We start from the raw sequence: 19,078 nt of genomic DNA on the forward strand, positions 1-19,078 counted from the left end.
TTTCAGAAACTAAACGCTTAAAAAGATTACTCCGATTTTGTGGATCTTTATGAAAAAGCTATATTTGCTTTGAACCTGAATGATTTGGCCTATATAAATTTACATTATCTAAGTTTAATATGAATCTTTATTATACCCCGATTAATATTATTAATACTAGTCACAATTGATATCAAACTCCCTAAACCCTCAGTATACGTCTACTTCTGGTTCCAACAGTCGAAGACCAAAAAATAAAACTTTGATTTCTGACGAACATGTTTAGTGCTCCAGTAGAAAATACATAATTATGATGATTTCAGCTTCTCCATCCTAAACTTCCCATATTTATGAAGCAATATTCCATTATCACCCGTATATGGTGTTTATGTCTCTCAATTTATTCTCTACGCTAGAGCTTGTTCTGCGTATGGTCAGGTTTTGAATCGAGGAAGGCTACTGACAAACAAGTTGATGTTAAAGGGGTTTCAACAGTCTCATTTAAAGTCAGCATTTTACAAAATCTATGGTCTTTACAAGGATCTAGTTTGCCAAATCAACCTGAAATTGGGTCAAATGCACACCTGTATTGTTCCAAAAGGAGGCCGCGCAAGAGCACAGTGTGTTCTGATTTGGTTTTTCATATTGTGTATGTGTTTCTGTGACATTAACTTAAATGTATTTTTATGATTTCTTCAAAATCAATAAGTACTTAAATGTAGATTGAAATTATTGTTCATATTAATGTTCGAGTTGTATAATCTCTAAATATAAAGCAAGCGTATTTAAAATGTAATAAACATTATGAATGTCAATTTGCACTGTGATTCTTTCGGGTTCAATTTACCTCATTTATAATTTATATTCCCTTCCCAAAATATAAGCCCTTTGGCACACAGTTGCAGAGCATTTGCGGCAACTAGCTGCAGTGCATTTACTGCAATTATATTGTCGTATGCAATTTATTTCTCTAGCACAAACATTTAGATTGCAGCGCAGCACCCATCTGACACTTTCTGCTCGAAATTAAAGGGACGTGGATACGATATGAGATGAAAATGTTTAGAATGCTTAAAACTGACATGAATTGATAAATACATGTATAGTGGCAAGCTCTGTGTCCGCCATATTTCTCTGATTATCCGCCAAATTAGACGAATGTTCTATTGTTATATGTATCAGCGTTTGCTTGGTATACAAGGTTCCAGTTTTGCTACGCTTCACTTCACCTCAATGTTTTCGATTTATCAGTACGGGTAGCTTCGACAAGTAACACTAGTCTTGCATCTCCAATACTACATGTAAGTTAAAGGACATTAAAAAAAATATATCACTCTTTGGAACATCATGTAGTGCTCAAAATTACAATACAAATATCGTACAGTAGTAAATCATTTTAAGGTAGCTCACTATACTAAAGTTTATACTCTTTATGACACTACGTCACAAGATGGCGATTTAAATGTTTTGTGAAAGTATTTGTAGCGATCGATTTGTTTGTCTAACACCGTAGCTCAGTGGTTAAGGTAGCTCACTACACTAACGCTTATATTCTTTATGACATTACCTCACAAGATGTCGATTTAAATGTTTTGTGAAAGTATTTGTACATGAAGCGATCGATTTGTTTGTCTAACATCGTAGATCAGTGGTTAAAGCGTTGGACTGTTGAACCTCAGATCTCACCAGAATATCTGTTCATATATGTTGAAATAATTATCTTGAAAATCATTTTTTTATCGAAATTTGCATATTTTCTGGGGTTTTTTTTGTTTTTTTGTTTTTGTTTTGCATATGTATATCCTTATTATATATCATCATATCCTTTATGATTAAATCAATTCGCATTGATTTGAGAAACGATGTCTAGGTGTAGTGAGCCACCTGAAAACGAATGTTGGTAAAATGGGTAGTAAAAACAGGGCCGGGTCACCTTCGTAACCCGGTTGCTTTAGTTTTCTTCGTTAATATATCACTATTTCTTTTGAAACGTACAAAATATATATGTATTCTTAATGATACATTTAGTCTTCGTTATAAAATGTAGCAAATAATGTTACCTACAGACATTGTTGCATATTTTCTGTAAACTATACGCCTGCTGCTGAAAACAAAGCATTTTATCAATTCATAGAGAGTTGGATTTGATACTCAATGCATTATTTGACCATTTCAATGCCTTTTATTTTACTTATCGGCGATTTTTCCGAAATCGGATCAAGAGGAAACCGAATGCGGTTGACCCGGGCCGGCGTTATTTATCCCGATTTAGTTGCTGTAATGTTTTGGATTAATTAACCGTAATTGTGAGATCAAAGTGATATCCATTCTTAATTAGTAATTGATGGGAAGCTAAATTTCGTTCAAGATGCGTCGAAAATGTCACAGCAAACACCCCCATTTTATTTGGAATCTTAATATTTGACCATGGTTACCCGTATCCGGTTTCCTTTTGGCCCGCGTTTTAATGAATCGTAAATATATAAGATTCACATAATAGGTACTGCCGCATTTTGGTGATAAATTATCGTAATATTTATATAAATCATGTGTAGTTTCATTGTTGTGTCTCATATATCAGTCGTAATCACAGAAAAATGTGACTCTTGTATTTTTTCTCGCTACCCATTTTACCAACCTGATGTAAACAATCGTTGGTATTTTCACAGTGAAGCAAAATTATGCCGTAATTTTTGTAGCGAAGATCCAATGTATCATCCAGATTGGGAGTAAGAAGTTTCACATCAAACGAAAATAAAGTAACAAAGAAAACTTTTTAGAAATCGGATTACCAACTTCAAAGTGACCGGCCCAGCCCAGTTTTTGCTACCCATTTTACCAACTATCTTTTAAAAACTCTAGAATGGTTTTTCTTGTATGTACAGTTGCAGTAAAGATGTCATAACTATACAAAAACGGGGAGAAATATACCATCCACACTCACTTCAAGCAAAATACAAATACATGAATACTACTGTACCTCTGCACATAACATGTATGCTCTCCATGAAAACGCATTGAATGCAGACGACTATTTACCTCAGTCTACTCGTAATATTTGTAAAGGACCGCATATGTTCATAGGGAGGGGGAGAGAGGTGGTGTTAGGGAAAGAGAGGTATAGAGAGAGAGAGATTCAAACGATGATCTTGTCATAATAATTGCGCTCTTATTGTAAGACAAATGATATCGTTAATTCAATAAAAGAGAACAGTAACTCAATATTGCTCTTATTAATTGATGATACATAATACAGATTTATTTTATTTATTCAAATAACGCAATAATAAAAAATTAAATATATCATTAAATAGCGTTATTTGCAATTACTTCATTTTATGCTAATTTTGTGCTCGATAGATCTTATAATTATATCTATGCCAGTTTGGGTTATTACATTCTGCGTTGAGGACAACGCAAATTGTAATGCAAAATGTAATAATTGAGTTTATCATATTCTGCGTCGTTATCAGGCACATAGAATCAAGCGGAGGGGACCTGTCCCCCCCCCCCTACCTTTCTTGACAATGTTCATTATATTTGTTATTTTGTAATGCAAATGAAATATATATTGTGACACCCCCCCCCCCTTGACCCCAGCTTGGAAGTTCTGATATAATAGTAAAAGACACCCACCACCACCACCATCGATTTGATTTGAACGTATTTTATTGTATATAATATATACAAAATGATCAGAAGCAAGTTCTTACAACTTACGAGTTCTTCTGCTTATAATCTAATACATGTTACACAATTATCATTAAAGATAATATACAGAGAATACATAAATGGTAAGTGTTCTATAGATAAAAAATGGAATATATGATCATCAGCTAAACCTTTTGGTTTCATGAATATACGTCTGAACAATTATTCAACTCAGTAGATAAGATATTATCACCCCAAAGTAGATTTGTGTCAATAATAACCAAATTATTTAACTAAGCAATCTACAATCTAAAAACAATGTTTATGTTTGGAACAGTTTTTAAACGTGTTTAGGTCTAAACGTGTTTAGGATTGTGTTTATATCCTAAACGCGAAGTGTAATAAACATGTTCTACCCTAAACATGTTCAGACTGAGAACATGTTTAGCTATGCAAAAATACAGTATCTAAACACAAAATGACATGCTAAACACTTGCTAAACACAATCCTAAACGTCTAAATACAATCCTAAACGTCTATGCGTTTAGGTTTTGAACATGATAAGCTTAGTAACATTGTTGACATTAGTTTTACAGTCTTCATGTAGAATATTCCTGTCTTCTGTAAATGAAATTCGAATTGCAGAAAAAATTGCATGTCAGAATTGCCATACTTCAAACTGCTATAGTGTACCAGGCCCCGATAGTGACCATAGTGTACATCATACGCCGTATTGCAAGTATACACTGTCGAGGTCGATAACCAAAATTGATGGAACCATTAGAAGAGCCGTCTATGGGCTTCAACCCTTTCCTGTTGGAAATGAGCAGAGTTTAGGAGTATCCAGAAAATTTTGATCTGGAATTCCATTTCAACTTGAACAGGTCTGGACACATACATATTGAATAAAAAAAAATAGTGTAATTGTCTCTGGTATTAGACGTGCCTTTAGTGATAATTTAAACCAATGCATCACTCTTACTTTGCATTGGAACAAAATTCATTTAAATCTTGTGAAAGAGAACATCAGTTGCAATTGATGCCCCCCCCCCTTTTTTAATTCAACATGTGACAGTGCCTGTTATGCGAAAACTAGCATATCAAAGACAAAAAAATTGTTGAAGTTGTACTTGCCGGATGATATTTAACCATGCATAGTTTACTTCTTATATGTGCATAAGTGATTTTTAATGGTTTTGTCTTTAACATGTATCGCGGAAATGTCAACCGTGTTGTTTCGGCAATTAGAATATAGAAATAGAGTTATCGGACTTGCAATGTAATTTGAGAAGAACCGCTCAAACCCGCATTGTTCGATTTGAAACATCATGGATCCCATAGACACAGTTTGTAATACAAGGGATATTCTTGCTAGATTTTGCAATGTTATTCTCCTATAATAGAAGAGAAAGCTACTATTTAAGACTCTTTAATGCTGTGGATTGAGTTTTAAATAGAAGGTTAGCAAATCATTTTGTAATTGAGACAAAGTCAAAACCTAAATACAAGGAGAACTAAACATGTTCAAAACCTAAACACAAAAGAGGTAAACGTGTTCAAAACCTAAACACAATAAGGGTAAACATGTTCAAAACCTAAACATAATAAGGGTTAAACATATTCTACACCTAAACATAAAAAGAATTAAACATGTTCAAAACCTAAACACAATTAGTTAGACATGTTCCAAACCTAAACACAAAGAGATTTAAACATGTTCAAAACCTAAACACATTGGGTTGAACATGTTCAAAACCTAAACGTAAAAAGTGTTAAACATGTTTAAAACCTAAACACAAAAAGTGTTAAACATGTTTAGATTTAGAACGCGTTCAAAACTGTACACAAGAAATGTGTTTAACTTTGTGTTTAGGATCTAAACACCATTTTTAGAGTGTATTCATTTATTTGTATCTATCAAATGAACATTTCTTACAAATAAAGACAAAGTGATATGCGTCTTCACACATGTCACAAGCATATAAGGTCAAGACCCCCCCCCCCCCACAAAATAAATTTAAATTTTGTAGGAGGGGGGGGGGGTGATACTACTAATAAAAAAAGAATGAGGATATATTTATGTAAGCCATTTCCAGTGACAGTATTAATATTCTTTTTTTTTATGAAACCTTTTGGATGTATTTTCTGTAGTTTAATCATGATTTTGTGTAAGCCAGTGCTTTTAATGAAACGAATTTTTTTTACACTGTTTTAGATACATGTATGTTCAATTTTTAATTGTAGTTTATTGTTGTTTTAATGTAAAGCGCTTAGAGTAATTTTTTATATATTATATAATGCGCTATATAAATACTGTAAATAATAATAATAATAATGATAATAATAAATATATATATATATATATATATATATATATATATATATATATATATTTGTCAACAGTGTGTGCTAGTTTGGTGGGTTTGAATAACAAAATTTTGTTGATGTGAAAAATGTCATATTTATTAATGTGAATGACAGATAATATGCAATGGTAAATACAACCAATGATAAACAAGATATACATTATGAAACATCACAATCAACATATATTTAATATCCACAATTATATGGCCCACCAAAGATGGGGAACTTAACACCCCCTAAATTGTGACATTCCTTGGCACAATACCCCCACCCCACCTATGTTGACATAGACTTGATTTTTTTCCAAACTTGATCACCTAGGCATATATACATGTATGTACATTCATTTACCATATTCTGCAACTCATCTGATATGTAGTATATCTCTTGACTGTACCCATAACCGTACACTTTTTCAAAAATAAATTCTTTTACTACAATATATTTGTAATACCTTTACAAACATGCTCAACACAATTCAAATTCTAAAATGTTATAAAGTATATACACATATCTTATTTATTAACCTCTGTCTCGCCAACCGACATTGTTTAAACTATCTATGTGGTACCATGCAGACATTCAACAAGGATGTCAAAACCGTACTTGACTAATTGAGGCAACAGGGGCCCCTGTCCCCATGATGTCCCAAAAATTTAAGCATCACTTGTGACCCCTGATCACAAAGTTCTTAAGTACCTAGCATCCTACCCAGTGTTTGATTTATGGAGGCAACAGAAGCCCCTGTCTCCATGATGCCCCAAAAATCAAACAGCACCTATGACCCATCAGCACAAGGTGTTAACTACATTTTTAATAGAGGGATCCTGATATATTTTTTAAAAGAATATGATTGCCACCTGCCCATGATTTGGATTTTGTCATCTGAGATACCCATGTTTGCTGCCGTGCTAGCTGCACCTATCCTAAAGCTATGGGTTTTATATAAACTGCTATCATATCCTGCCCATAACAGAGAAAGCTGCAATTGTTGTGTAAAATATTGTCTTGTAACTGGTTTTCCATCAGAAAAACAGAATAAAGGCCCCTCATGGGCCCCCCTAAGTTCACAATACCTCGTTAATGTTTGAACTGGACACATTTCCGCATCCTGATTACTTTCAATATACAATACTTTACATGACTTTCCTTTATAATGCTTAAAGTATTCCATACTTATTTCGGCTGCATGAATCTTACTTTGAGCATGTACCACAAACTGAATGGACTGCCTGGATATTGTATTTGAACTAGCTCCTGTAATTTCCCCTACTTGCAAGAAGGCGTGAAATGCTAAGAGGCACATTGCCATGAGTAAAACTTGTTCAAAATATGCACAATCCAAAGGTCCCAACGACTGTACTAATTTTTTCAGTATTTCTGGTGTTATTGGCAACCTTGTATCAGCCCTAGACTTTTGCTTTCTATACCCCTCTAAAGCTTTCTTAACAACAAAGTTCTGAGAGATATCTTGAAAAACAGCCACACAATGCACATAATTTAGCATAGACAAATATGATGCTACAGTATTATAAGCCCTGTTCTTGTGCATGCAGAAGGCCATGAAAAGTATTATTTTATCTACAGCTAATGCTAAAACTGTACCTTGTGGAAAATAAATTGCTAAAAAATTCCTATAGCACTGAACAGCCCGGCCATAATTATCAAATGAATGTTTTGACAAAGAACTTCTAATAATATCCGTGGACAGCTGAGTCAGTGAGGCTAGACCAATATCGATATATCTGCCGGATGCTGATCCATATCTGGAGCAAGCCTTTTTAACTCCTCTATCTGAAAACGAGAAAGCCTATCAGCTAACACATTATTCAACCCTGGGAAATGCACTGCCTCAAACTGAATATTAAACCTTAATGCCTGCACAACTAGTCTTCTAATAAGTATCATTAATTCTGAGTCCTTAGCCGTCTGTTTGTTGATCAATGTACTACTGCAGTATTGTCACAATAGAATTGAACCCATTTATTAGATAATTGGGTAGCCCAAAGCTCCAATGCTATAACAATTGGATAAAGTTCCCTAACAGATATATGTTTTGTTAACCATTCTGATGACCATCTCCCTACAGACCAATGGGTTCTAAATAAACCTCCAAACCCCACATCACTTGCATCTGTATACATCTGCAATGAGACAGATGTTTCAAGCTTGGGCTCTTGAATCAAGCCTTTCCCATTAAAACTACCCAAGAACAATGACCAAGCCCTTAAGTCTAGCTTTGCCTCCTTCCTAAGCCCCCTCTTTTCGTTTGGTTGCTGTATGCCTCTGGTCAGATCAATTATCCTACGCAAAAATGGGCGACCTGGCAATACAACTGCACAAGCATAATTCAACAGACTTCGTTACTAGCTTGAAAATACGGATGTATATTTAATTGCTGTTACAAAATTTAGAAATTCATTTCAAAATTAAGGATTATCTCCCTCATGCATAGCTCTTATCCTTGGAGGAATTTGGCTCCACTTTTTTGGCACGCTGTTTTTGGCTATATTTAACTCTAAAACTTCATAGTTATTTCGGATTTCAAAGATTTCGGTTGAGCATCACTGAAGAGACATTATTTGTCGAAATGCGCATCTGGTGCATCAAAATTGGTACCGTATAAATTTTACCTATCAGAGACTGTAATTCCCTAAGTGTGCCCAATTTCTTGCCATGAACTTTCTCACCATTTTCCGACATTTTTCTAATTTCTCTAATGGCAATCTAATTTCCACTGACACTGTATCCAACTCTAACCCCATAAATACTAAGCAAGTTGTAGGTAAAACAGTCTTCTCCTGCTTAATTGGGAGACCTATCCGCTCTGCCATTGTCATAAACCTATCTAATCCAACCTGACACAGTCTAGCCGGGGCAGAGGAAACAAATAGAAAATCGTCAAGAATATGTACACAACCTTGTATACCCAATTTATTCTCTGCTACCCAATGCAATGATGTACTGAACACTTCAAACAACTGAGAGGAGTAGCTCAAGCCCATAGGCAAAGTTTTATCAAAATAAAAACCATCATCTAAAGCAAACCCGAACAAGTTAAAAGTGTCTGGGTGTACTGGAATGAACTTATAAGCATGCTCCACATCAACTTTAGCTAGCTGACATCCTCTACCAAACAGCAGAATAAGATGACAAGCATCATCTACTGATTGATATTTTACAGATTTACAATCAGAGCAAATTCCATCATTCAATGAATTACCCTCAGGTGAAGAAAGATCATGAATAATCCTGAATTCTCCTATCTGAGCTTTTGGAACTAATCCTAAGGGAGATACTCTACAAATTTTAAAGGGAGGTTCCTGGAAAGGACCTTTAACTCGACCTGCCCCAATTTCTTTCCCAATTTTTTCTTTTAATACATCCATTCTAGCTACAGCTGATGGCGAATTTTTATTCAACCTAAACTCTTATTTACCTTGAAAAGGAATCTTAAAGCCCTCTGTAAAACCATTAACCAAAAACTTCACCTTATGCTTATCATACCCAACAAGTAAACACTGTAATTCATCTGCCTTTATCAGGGTCACTATCTCATGTATCTTATTTTGGAAAGGGTTGTGAGGCATGAAAAGTGGACAGCTTAGTTTGGGGTTTACCCCTTTTCCCTTCTGTTGTGGATGTGTTCCCCGTTTGTTTGTTTGTTTGTTTGTTTGGACAGTGTAATCTACTGTGGGTACCCTTATAAACCTGACAGAAGTGACCATATTTGCACACTTTGTCTGAACAGTTACCTTCATTGTTGAAGGTGAAACAATGTTTTGTTCGCACTGAATTTGAGGGAAAACTTTTTTGCTGGGGACGAAAAGGACCCTTGTTCTTAAAGCTCGACAACGCCATAGCCATTGCTTCTGTGTGCAATTCCCCATTTACCCCCCCCCCCCCCCCCCCTCATGGCAAATGGTCTGGATCTTGTTCCCTCTACCTACGAAAAGTTTCATCATAACTTAATGCCCCCTCCATATTTGACTTCTGAGCCAATTGAGAAATAATCTGCCCATATTTCATTACATTAGGGGCCTGATGAGGATGTCTTTGACAATAAATACCAGCATATATATAGAAGGCATCCTGCCACTGTGTTAAATTGCTTATCTGTTTTCCTGTTTTCTTTCTAACAAATTGCCATCTTTCTCTTCTGCAATGTAATTAAATTTTTCTTCAGATTTCTTGTGTTTTAACAATTCGCTAAAATCGAAATACTTATTCGACACAATATCTGCACGCAACTTAGGATCTACTCCCAAAGAAATTGGGCGCGCTAGCCCATAATTTACTGTTAACGCTCTACTTGCTGTGGTTTGACTAGTGACAGGTGTAATATTACCTAACCGTTCTTGTGCAATACTAAGATTTGGGGACTTATTCGCTCCTTCATTGGCACCATTTCCATCACCCACATTCTGCGTGGCAGCCTCGTCAGTGGTACTTCCAGTGGCAGGACTGCTCTCCAATAGGTTAGGCTGGGTACTTGAGTTGTTCTGTTGTAATATTCCACCAGGCAACATACCACTGTTCTGTAGGACTGAAACAACAATTTGTGTAATGACCGAGATGGCTGCTGTTAATATCCGTGTCATCGACTCAGTAGTCAGGTTCTGGTTGCCCACAGAAATTGGAACAGGTGTGTATCCGTGTTCATTGGCCACTTGTGTAACTGTTTATCTGTTCAGGTCCTGTACCTTGCCTTACGCCTAGAGTCGGTCTACTGTGAGTATCTGAGACAACTCGCGTCCGACTTCTTCCTTTGCCACGTGGGGTTCTTCCTACGGACGTTGACTGTGTTGCGCTCCTCCTAGGTGTTGCACTTCTCCCACGAGACTCCCTCACCTTCCTCCGCTTTGGACGTGAAGTGGCCTGTTTCATAACCTGTGTTCAACTGAAAAATTCAATTCATTATTCCTTTGCCTCAGAGCGTTTAATTGTTTACATAACAAGGATTTGTTGTCAGACCCTCATACATAGTTCTACTGATTTAATCAGATACATAAACTGTGAAATATCAGCTTATATCTGGTAATTATATTTCACTCTGACTTAAATATACCACGAGAAACAGATACACAAAGTGTTCCTTATAAACACATCAGTTCCATCTGAACTGAGTATCAGTTACCCTATTCCAGTTCCATATGAACTGCTCAACTGTTCCATTTGAACATATACTTATAAAATGCAGGGTTCCATTGAACCACAAGTTCCATATGAACATCTTTCTAATATATGCATCAAACCAAATTCCATTTGAACTGGCAGACCAATTCCATATGTGAATTGACTAAATTATCGTACGCTGTATAAGTAATCTCCATACAGCATCATAAGACCAATTCCATATGAACTGGTTATTACAAAAAAAAAAATACTGATTGAATGTAGTATTATCCATCCAGTAATGAGCCATCTGTGAAGTATAACATTGCATTATCTATTATATATATATATATATATATATATATATATATATATATATATATATATATATATATATATTTTAAAGCCCATCATTCTCAAAAACCCATCATGTCATACTTAACTTAATTGTGTCGTATAGCTGACAGGATGGCCCCTCTAATGTTCCAAAAATACTTTGGCATGCCAAACTGCCAATTGAAGTCTACCCCGTCTATATAATTATTATCCATAGATTTCTTCACCCCTTTGATTTTCCAGTATGTTGTGGCACTGTTTGGTGCGCGAGACAATGTTTCCTTTAGTAACTTGTTTGCCTCTCTCACGTTCTCATTGTATTGCGAAGGTTGTACCACACGAGTTACTTCCCTTGGCAATAGCTGACACACAAACACTTGTTTGAAGTTAAATCGCACTTTCCACATCTGTGCCATCGCAATGAGTTTAAAAATCACTTCCTGGAGCGTAATATCTAGGGAGACCATATCATTCACCCCAATCTGAATTATCAGGCATTTGGGCGACGCTCCTACAGTGTTGATGAATGAATTCAATTTCGTCACATCCCTTGAATTTGTAATGTTTCCCCCGCTTATCCCTTACAAGTGTGTTTTAACATTTACATTATTCAAGTTAAAGTTTTTGAGCTCAGGTTTGCTCTGCATATACGAATGTAAACGTTTCACGTGGGAACTTCCAATGACTATAGCATCCATGCCGATTTCCTCGATAATATCGAATTAATGTTTACCTATATCAGACCCAGGTTAACTCTGGTTAGCATCCGATGACACTCAAACAGGTACACTCAAAATATGCAACACAAATTGATTTGCATGTGCTTTGGCTATAGGCCTTAATGGTTTTCGGAAATGAAATTTTGTTTACTCTGGACTTGTCCAGCCATTAATTTAAGAAATTTCTAGAATGCGCCAATATGCGCCCTCTATATGCAAAGTTGCGTAACTCAATAATCAAAATTATCTCCCCTTGCACTAAACATGAACAGTACAAGAGAGATAACTCTAATAAGATATACAAGCCTACAGTTTGCCAAAAATTAGTTTATTTCATAAACTCTATTATATATTCATATATATATATATATATATATATATATATATATATATATATATATATATATATATATATATATATAATCACTACAGTAACTTCATCCGATGAGTCGGATCACATCGAGTTGACAGGCGCGGATCATCACATCACACGGGACGCGAAGCGTCGAGTTTGATTTGAAGATCCGCGCCTGTCAAAGGCCTATGCACCATTACAAAAACCAAATGCAAAAAGAAATTATCGAGTAATTATGTAGTAAAAATGGGATGGGGGAGATGATGTGGAGGTAATTAGTTACATCAGTCTGCGTAAAAATAAAATCGTAAACGATACTGCTACGAATGAAATAATTAAAAAAAAAAAAAATAGCAAACCAATTACGTGTTACCTTTTGTAAGTATTGGATTCAAATGATAACGTCACATTAGCAAACTTGGCGTCATGAAATCATTCTCTCACCAGAGGGCGCGTTACGCAAGCTTCACAGAAACACACGGAACTCTGGGTAGAGAATGGTAATGAAATAGTCTCATTCTCTCACCAAAGGGCGTGTTACGCAAGCTGTCAATGCTTGAAATCACGTGACAATATAATCACATGATATAAACAATCATTCTCGGTTTCCTTTCCCTTTAAAAGTCCTGGTAACAGGTGATACATCAGGCTCTTTTCATAGCCCACTGACACTTTTTAAAAATAAGTACATATTTACCATTTATCGTATTTTTACAGCCTTTCTTACTTTTGATTCCATGTTTACATTTAAATCTCCACCACGTGTATGTCCTACATTCATACGCATATTACGAAGTAGTTCCAAATTTATAATAAGAAAATGGCGATTTTAAACAATTTACAGTAAGCATCAATTTAACTGCACCAAAAACGTATTATAATATGACTAAATATTTAGTTCAAAACATAAATGTTAGATAATAGAAACTTTTACAAGATTTCTGTAAAAAGCCGTTGACAGAGGTGTAGTGCGAGGAGCGCACGGAACTCTGGGTAGAGAATGGAAATAGTCTTACGACGTAAGCATGTATTGATGCATTGTGATGTCACAATCCAAGCATGAAAATGTGAGCGTCTTGACTTTTACGAAAAATGCATAAAACATATTCACAATCATATCACTTGAGTATTTGTATGGACAAAGAAAGTAGAGAGGAGTACAAACTTCTGAATATAAAATAATTTAATATTCCATTAAATGTTTATTGTTTTCCTACATTTGTTTACATTCAGACACTGAATATTGCTTAAATTGAATAAAAGAATGATAAATATGTTTGAAATATATATCTAAATTGTACCTAAATGATTTATCTTGTTTGACATTGCAATAGAAATAAAGCTAAGTCAAATTAAAATTTTCATAAAAATATCTTTTTCATTTTACTTTTCTGGCTTTCCATATATATTTTAGCATTAGCGCTAATCATGTATTCTAGACAACAAAAATAACCAGTCGATATATTTTGGAAACGATTCAGAAGAATTGGAATTGGAATTGACAAAATAATGTATATCATTCTAAACGCTTTCTTCGTCTATCTTTAGAAAAAAATCCAAATTTTGCATTATTTGAACTTACATGTATCGTACTGAAACTTATCAATAACAAACTTTAATTCAAAATATATTGCCTGACTAAACAACGTGATTTCATGTTTTGATTATAAAATTAACCCGCCGTTAAGGAAGCATTGCACATGCGCAATCGACGAAAATAAAAATAACACGATAAAGGACTCGCGATACAGTGAGAAGCGAGTATACCATAGAAATACATCGTTTAAAGGGGTATGGAAACGATTTGAGCCCCAAATTTTCAAATCTTGTTTTGGTTTTTTTTCTTGTTTACAATGCTTCACTAAAGTATTTCTAATGGTCAACCGGTAAGTGATAAAGTTTCCCAGTTAACTTTCGGAAGGTCGGTGGTCTTTTCCCAGGTACACTGTATCTGGGTTCTCTCTTCCACCAATAAAAACTGGGCGCCACCAGATAACTGAAAAATTGTTGAGTGTGGCAGAAAACATCAATCAATCAATCTAATGGTCAACCACAATTTTAAGATCAGTTGTTGAGTTACATGTACAGTTTTAAGATCAGTTGTTGAGTTACATGTACAGTTTTAAGATCAGTTGTTGAGTTACATGTACAATGAGTTGCAGTGGGACGTAAAACAATAACAAACGATACATATATCTGTCCTAGTGTCTATATATGTGTTCTGCTTCCCGCCATCTTATCTTATTAGTAAGCTGTATTCAGGAAGCTCAGTGCTATTGTTCAGTGTATGTACTGTACTGTTGTACAGTGTATGTACAGTACTATTGTACAGTGTATGTACAGTGCTATTGTACAGTGTATGTACAGTGCTATTGTACAGTGTATGTACAGTAATATTGTACAGTGTATGTACAGTAATATTGTACAGTGTATGTACGGTACTGTTGTACAGTGCATGTATGGTACTGTTGTACAGTGTATGTACGGTACTGTTGTACAGTGTATGTACGGTACTGTTGTACAGTGTATGTACAGTGTATGTACAGTACTATTGTACAAGGTATGTACGGTACTGTTGTACAGTGTATGTACAGTACTATTGTACAGTGTATGTACGGTACTGTTGTACAGTGTATGTACGGTACTATTGTACAGTGTATGTATGGTACTGTTGTACAGTGTATGTACGGTACTGTTGTACAGTGTATGTACGGTAATGTTGTACAGTATGTACGGTACTGTTGTACAGTGTATGTACGGTACTGTTGTACAGTGTATGTACGGTACTGTTGTACAGTGTATGTACATTACTGTTGTACAGTGTATGTACAATACTATTGTACAGTGTATGTACAGTACTGTTGTACAGTGTATGTACAGTACTCTTGTACAGTGTATGTACGGTACTGTTGTACAGTGTATGTACAGTACTCTTGTACAGTGTATGTACGGTACTATTGTACAGTGTATGTACAGTACTATTGTACAGTGTATGTACGGTACTATTGTACAATGGATGTACAGTGCTATTGTACAGTGTATATACAGTACTGTTGTACAGTGTATGTACAATATTATTGTACAGTTTATGTACAGTACTATTGTACAGTGTATGTACAGTACTATTGTACAGTGTATGTGCATTACTGTTGTACAGTGTATGTACGGTACTACTGTACAGTGTATGTACAGTACTTTCCACTTTTGGGACTCGGGTTCGATACTTGTGATCGACGGTAATTGTATGTGAGAAGTCATTATAGCTGGGACATGTGGATTTCCTAGAAATACTACAGCTTTTCTCTCTCATTTATGACCTTTCATTATCATATCTATACAAAACTCGGATAAATTTACCCGGTTCAATGTGTGGATCGTTTTACTGACATCATTTCTGTTTGATTTTATGGCAAACAACCTTATGGGTATTTTGTAACCCCTTATATGCTTCGATTTGTTGATTCTATCATACTATCTTGATCTCAGTTAAACTCTCACAAGAGTATATGCTTTTTATGCCGATTAGGAATAAAGATGATCTTAACTTACATGTATAGCATTTTAAAATGTCATCCTTATTGGAAATAACCTCTCGAGCGTTCGTGAGTCAAAAGCTGATCGTCTGCACTTGGACGAAATGCTTCTCTTTTCATTCAATGAAATTCTACAGATGAATCTTATAAATAATCAGGCTTTTTCTTATAATTTGCAGACAATGAACGTCAGCGGGGGGTCTCAGACCAGCGGCGTGGTGCTGATTGTTCTACTTCTGTGTGGTGGGTGTCACGGTAAGTAGTTTACTATGGTGGACTCGACATATGAAAGGTGAAGATAACGAATAGTTATCAACTTCATAACTACTATAAGAAATACAAGATAAAGAGTTGAGCAAACACGAACCCTTAGATATACCAGAGGTGGGACCAGGTGCCTAGGAGGAATAAGCATCCCCTGTCGACCGGTCAAACCCGCCGTGACCCTGTCAGTAGTGAAAATCAGTGCCCCCAAAACGGCTTATGAAACACTTCAAATAGCATTTAACCCATATGGCAGTATTTACTCTCAGTTCAGTCCAAACTATAGTTGCCCCCCCCCCCATGTCCCCTTGCAGGGGCGGATTCAGGAATTGCGATTAGGGGGAGGGGCGCGACTTTATGAGGCTGGGGACCGCCTTGAGGCCCCTAGTGGGTCCAAGGCAAAGTCGGAAAGTCTATGTAATGATTTCTACTATTTTCTGTCATTTTTAATAAAGTGAAATTGATAAACTGACGCAGATTTTAAGGGTTTTAGGGGGAAAATGTAAGTTCTCCCAATAAAGGTAATTCAATAAATCAAACAATTCTGTCATTTATTTCTACGAGAGTGGAAGATGTTACTGTTACATTTTTGTCGTTTACACTTTTTTAAACCGAGAGACCACAATTGACCTTAAATTTGAAAATCTTAGGGAGTGTCCCCTTAAATTCTCCACTGCCTTGTTTGTATCATGCAGTTACATGCAATGTTGTGCCATGCAGTTATGGTATGCGATGTCGCACACGTGTTTTGAGTAAGGAATGTTAGCATTGAATTGCTGGTAAAGGACCTCCCCACTTTAGCTGTAGCGTGTGGTTCCTATTTACCATCCTTCTCTTCACCGGCAGTGATGACGTCTCCGTATGAGTGAAATGTTCTCGAGAGGGACGTTAACTAAACAATATTCAATCAATCAATCAATCTTTTCAACGAAAAATTGATTTATCCATTATAAGTTTTGGTAAATATTAAACACTGATGTATCTCCAGTAAGTGTGCAGTCCTTTTCCCCTGGGATATTAGAAGATAAGGGTAGAAAATCAAGTTTTGAATGGTTACCCTTAGTCTTAAAACTGTAGAATTATTACCTGAATTAATACGGCTTTCATTGATTCACGATATTTAAATCCCACAACAATGTGCTATTTATACAACTTGAACTTGTTAAAAAGTTGTATGGTCCGAATTTATAAAAGAGGGTGCTGCACCGAAGCGGGAATTTTCCCTAATCGGAGCTCTGTGCCAGCACTCGTGACGTAGAACTGACCTTCATCCATATTTACTCTTGTTGCATATTTGCCATTTAAATACCTGTAGGATTTCCTAGTACTAAGGGCAAGCCTAATACATTTTATGTGTCAATACATTATACATGTAGTCTAAACATAATTTTTGAAACCGTGAAAATGAAATTGTCTTGTTTTTCTTCTGAGTATCAGATACAATGTATACGGTTACATGTTACGAGTGTATCAATTATTTGATATTCTATACAACTACAGTCTAAAAGCTCTTATACTCGTATGTATTATTTTCTATAACCAACAGTTCGCAACTGTACATAAATTTAAACACACAAAAATATATGTGATTTTATACGCATTAATAAAGTTCAACATAATTCAAAGTGCATGCATCTGAAAAGATTGATTCACCATTATAGCAATTTGCTACTGGAATACTATAGGGTTATTAAACTTATATTGGTGAATATTGGCACGAGTTGGCTGTGAAAATGCACGAGCTTGCGAGTGCATTTTGACAGCCAACGAGTGCCAATATACACCAATATAAGTTCAATAACCCTTTTATTATATAGTTAAAGTATTTAGTTGTTAAGTTATATCCCCTTTCACTCAAACTACTCCAAAATAGACGAGAATTCATCAATATTGGCAGTGTGCAATAACAGCATACATTTCTTAACTGTTCAATATTTAACCCGTCAATGCATGAAGCAAACTGATTTTGTAAATGGGGACATCATAATTTATGTATAGTAAAAGATTTTGCTTAAGTAAATATCAAATACCGGCTCTGTCAGATTCGGAGGACCGTCGTCTGCCATTTTGGCTTGTTTACGTAGTTACGGTATAACGTCAATATTGAACGCTCATACTCGGAATGTTTCGGGCGCATACAATTTACGCAATGCAAAGTTAGCGGTCAATAAATTTTCAGGATATTGAACGCTAACATTCTCTAGATTTTACGCAGATTTTATATTAGACTATTTATTAGCTATATAATAAATGTACATATCATCTTATCCACTTAAACTGTTTTACGGTTATTTACCTTGTTTGGTCTTAAAGTTTTTCTTTCAAAGCTTTGCAAAGTTCACAACGGTTTTTCGGAAAAGGCACCATGCCTTGGTCAACACCTTTCACTCAGAAACACATACAAGTTCTCTTTAACAACCTTGACTATTAAAACACCGGTATTGCATGCTGTATTCGGAGTGTTCGTTGCGAGTCCTATTCACAAACTATTAAACAATGTCCAGGTTGGAAACTTCTTTCAAACTCGGCACATTGTAATAAACAGAAATTTGACAAGAAACATTTATAAAAACTAGAAGTGTGTTTCAGTTAAGAAAAACGTGATATGAAAAAAAATTGTGTTCGTGAAGGATTCGAACCCGGTCGTTTTAAAAAAGAATACATCATCGTTACCTATAAAAGTTGATGACCTTACCCACTGAACCACACAGCAGACCATACATTACTAAGGAAAAGTAATGTACATGTGAAGTTGAAA

General features: G+C 35.4%; 1 protein-coding gene across 1 annotated transcript in view; it reads left to right on the forward strand.

The window, feature by feature from the left end:
* LOC125646912 (uncharacterized) overlaps positions 1-19,078 on the forward strand; it is a 324,296-nt gene that overhangs the window by 14,522 nt on the left and 290,696 nt on the right. The window contains exon 3 of the mRNA XM_056139838.1: positions 16,236-16,311. Coding sequence (XP_055995813.1) covers positions 16,236-16,311 — 76 coding nt within the window. The remainder of the gene's footprint in view (positions 1-16,235; positions 16,312-19,078) is intronic.

This window comes from Ostrea edulis, chromosome 6 (genome assembly GCF_947568905.1).
Source record: "Ostrea edulis chromosome 6, xbOstEdul1.1, whole genome shotgun sequence".
NCBI lineage: Eukaryota > Metazoa > Mollusca > Bivalvia > Ostreida > Ostreidae > Ostrea > Ostrea edulis.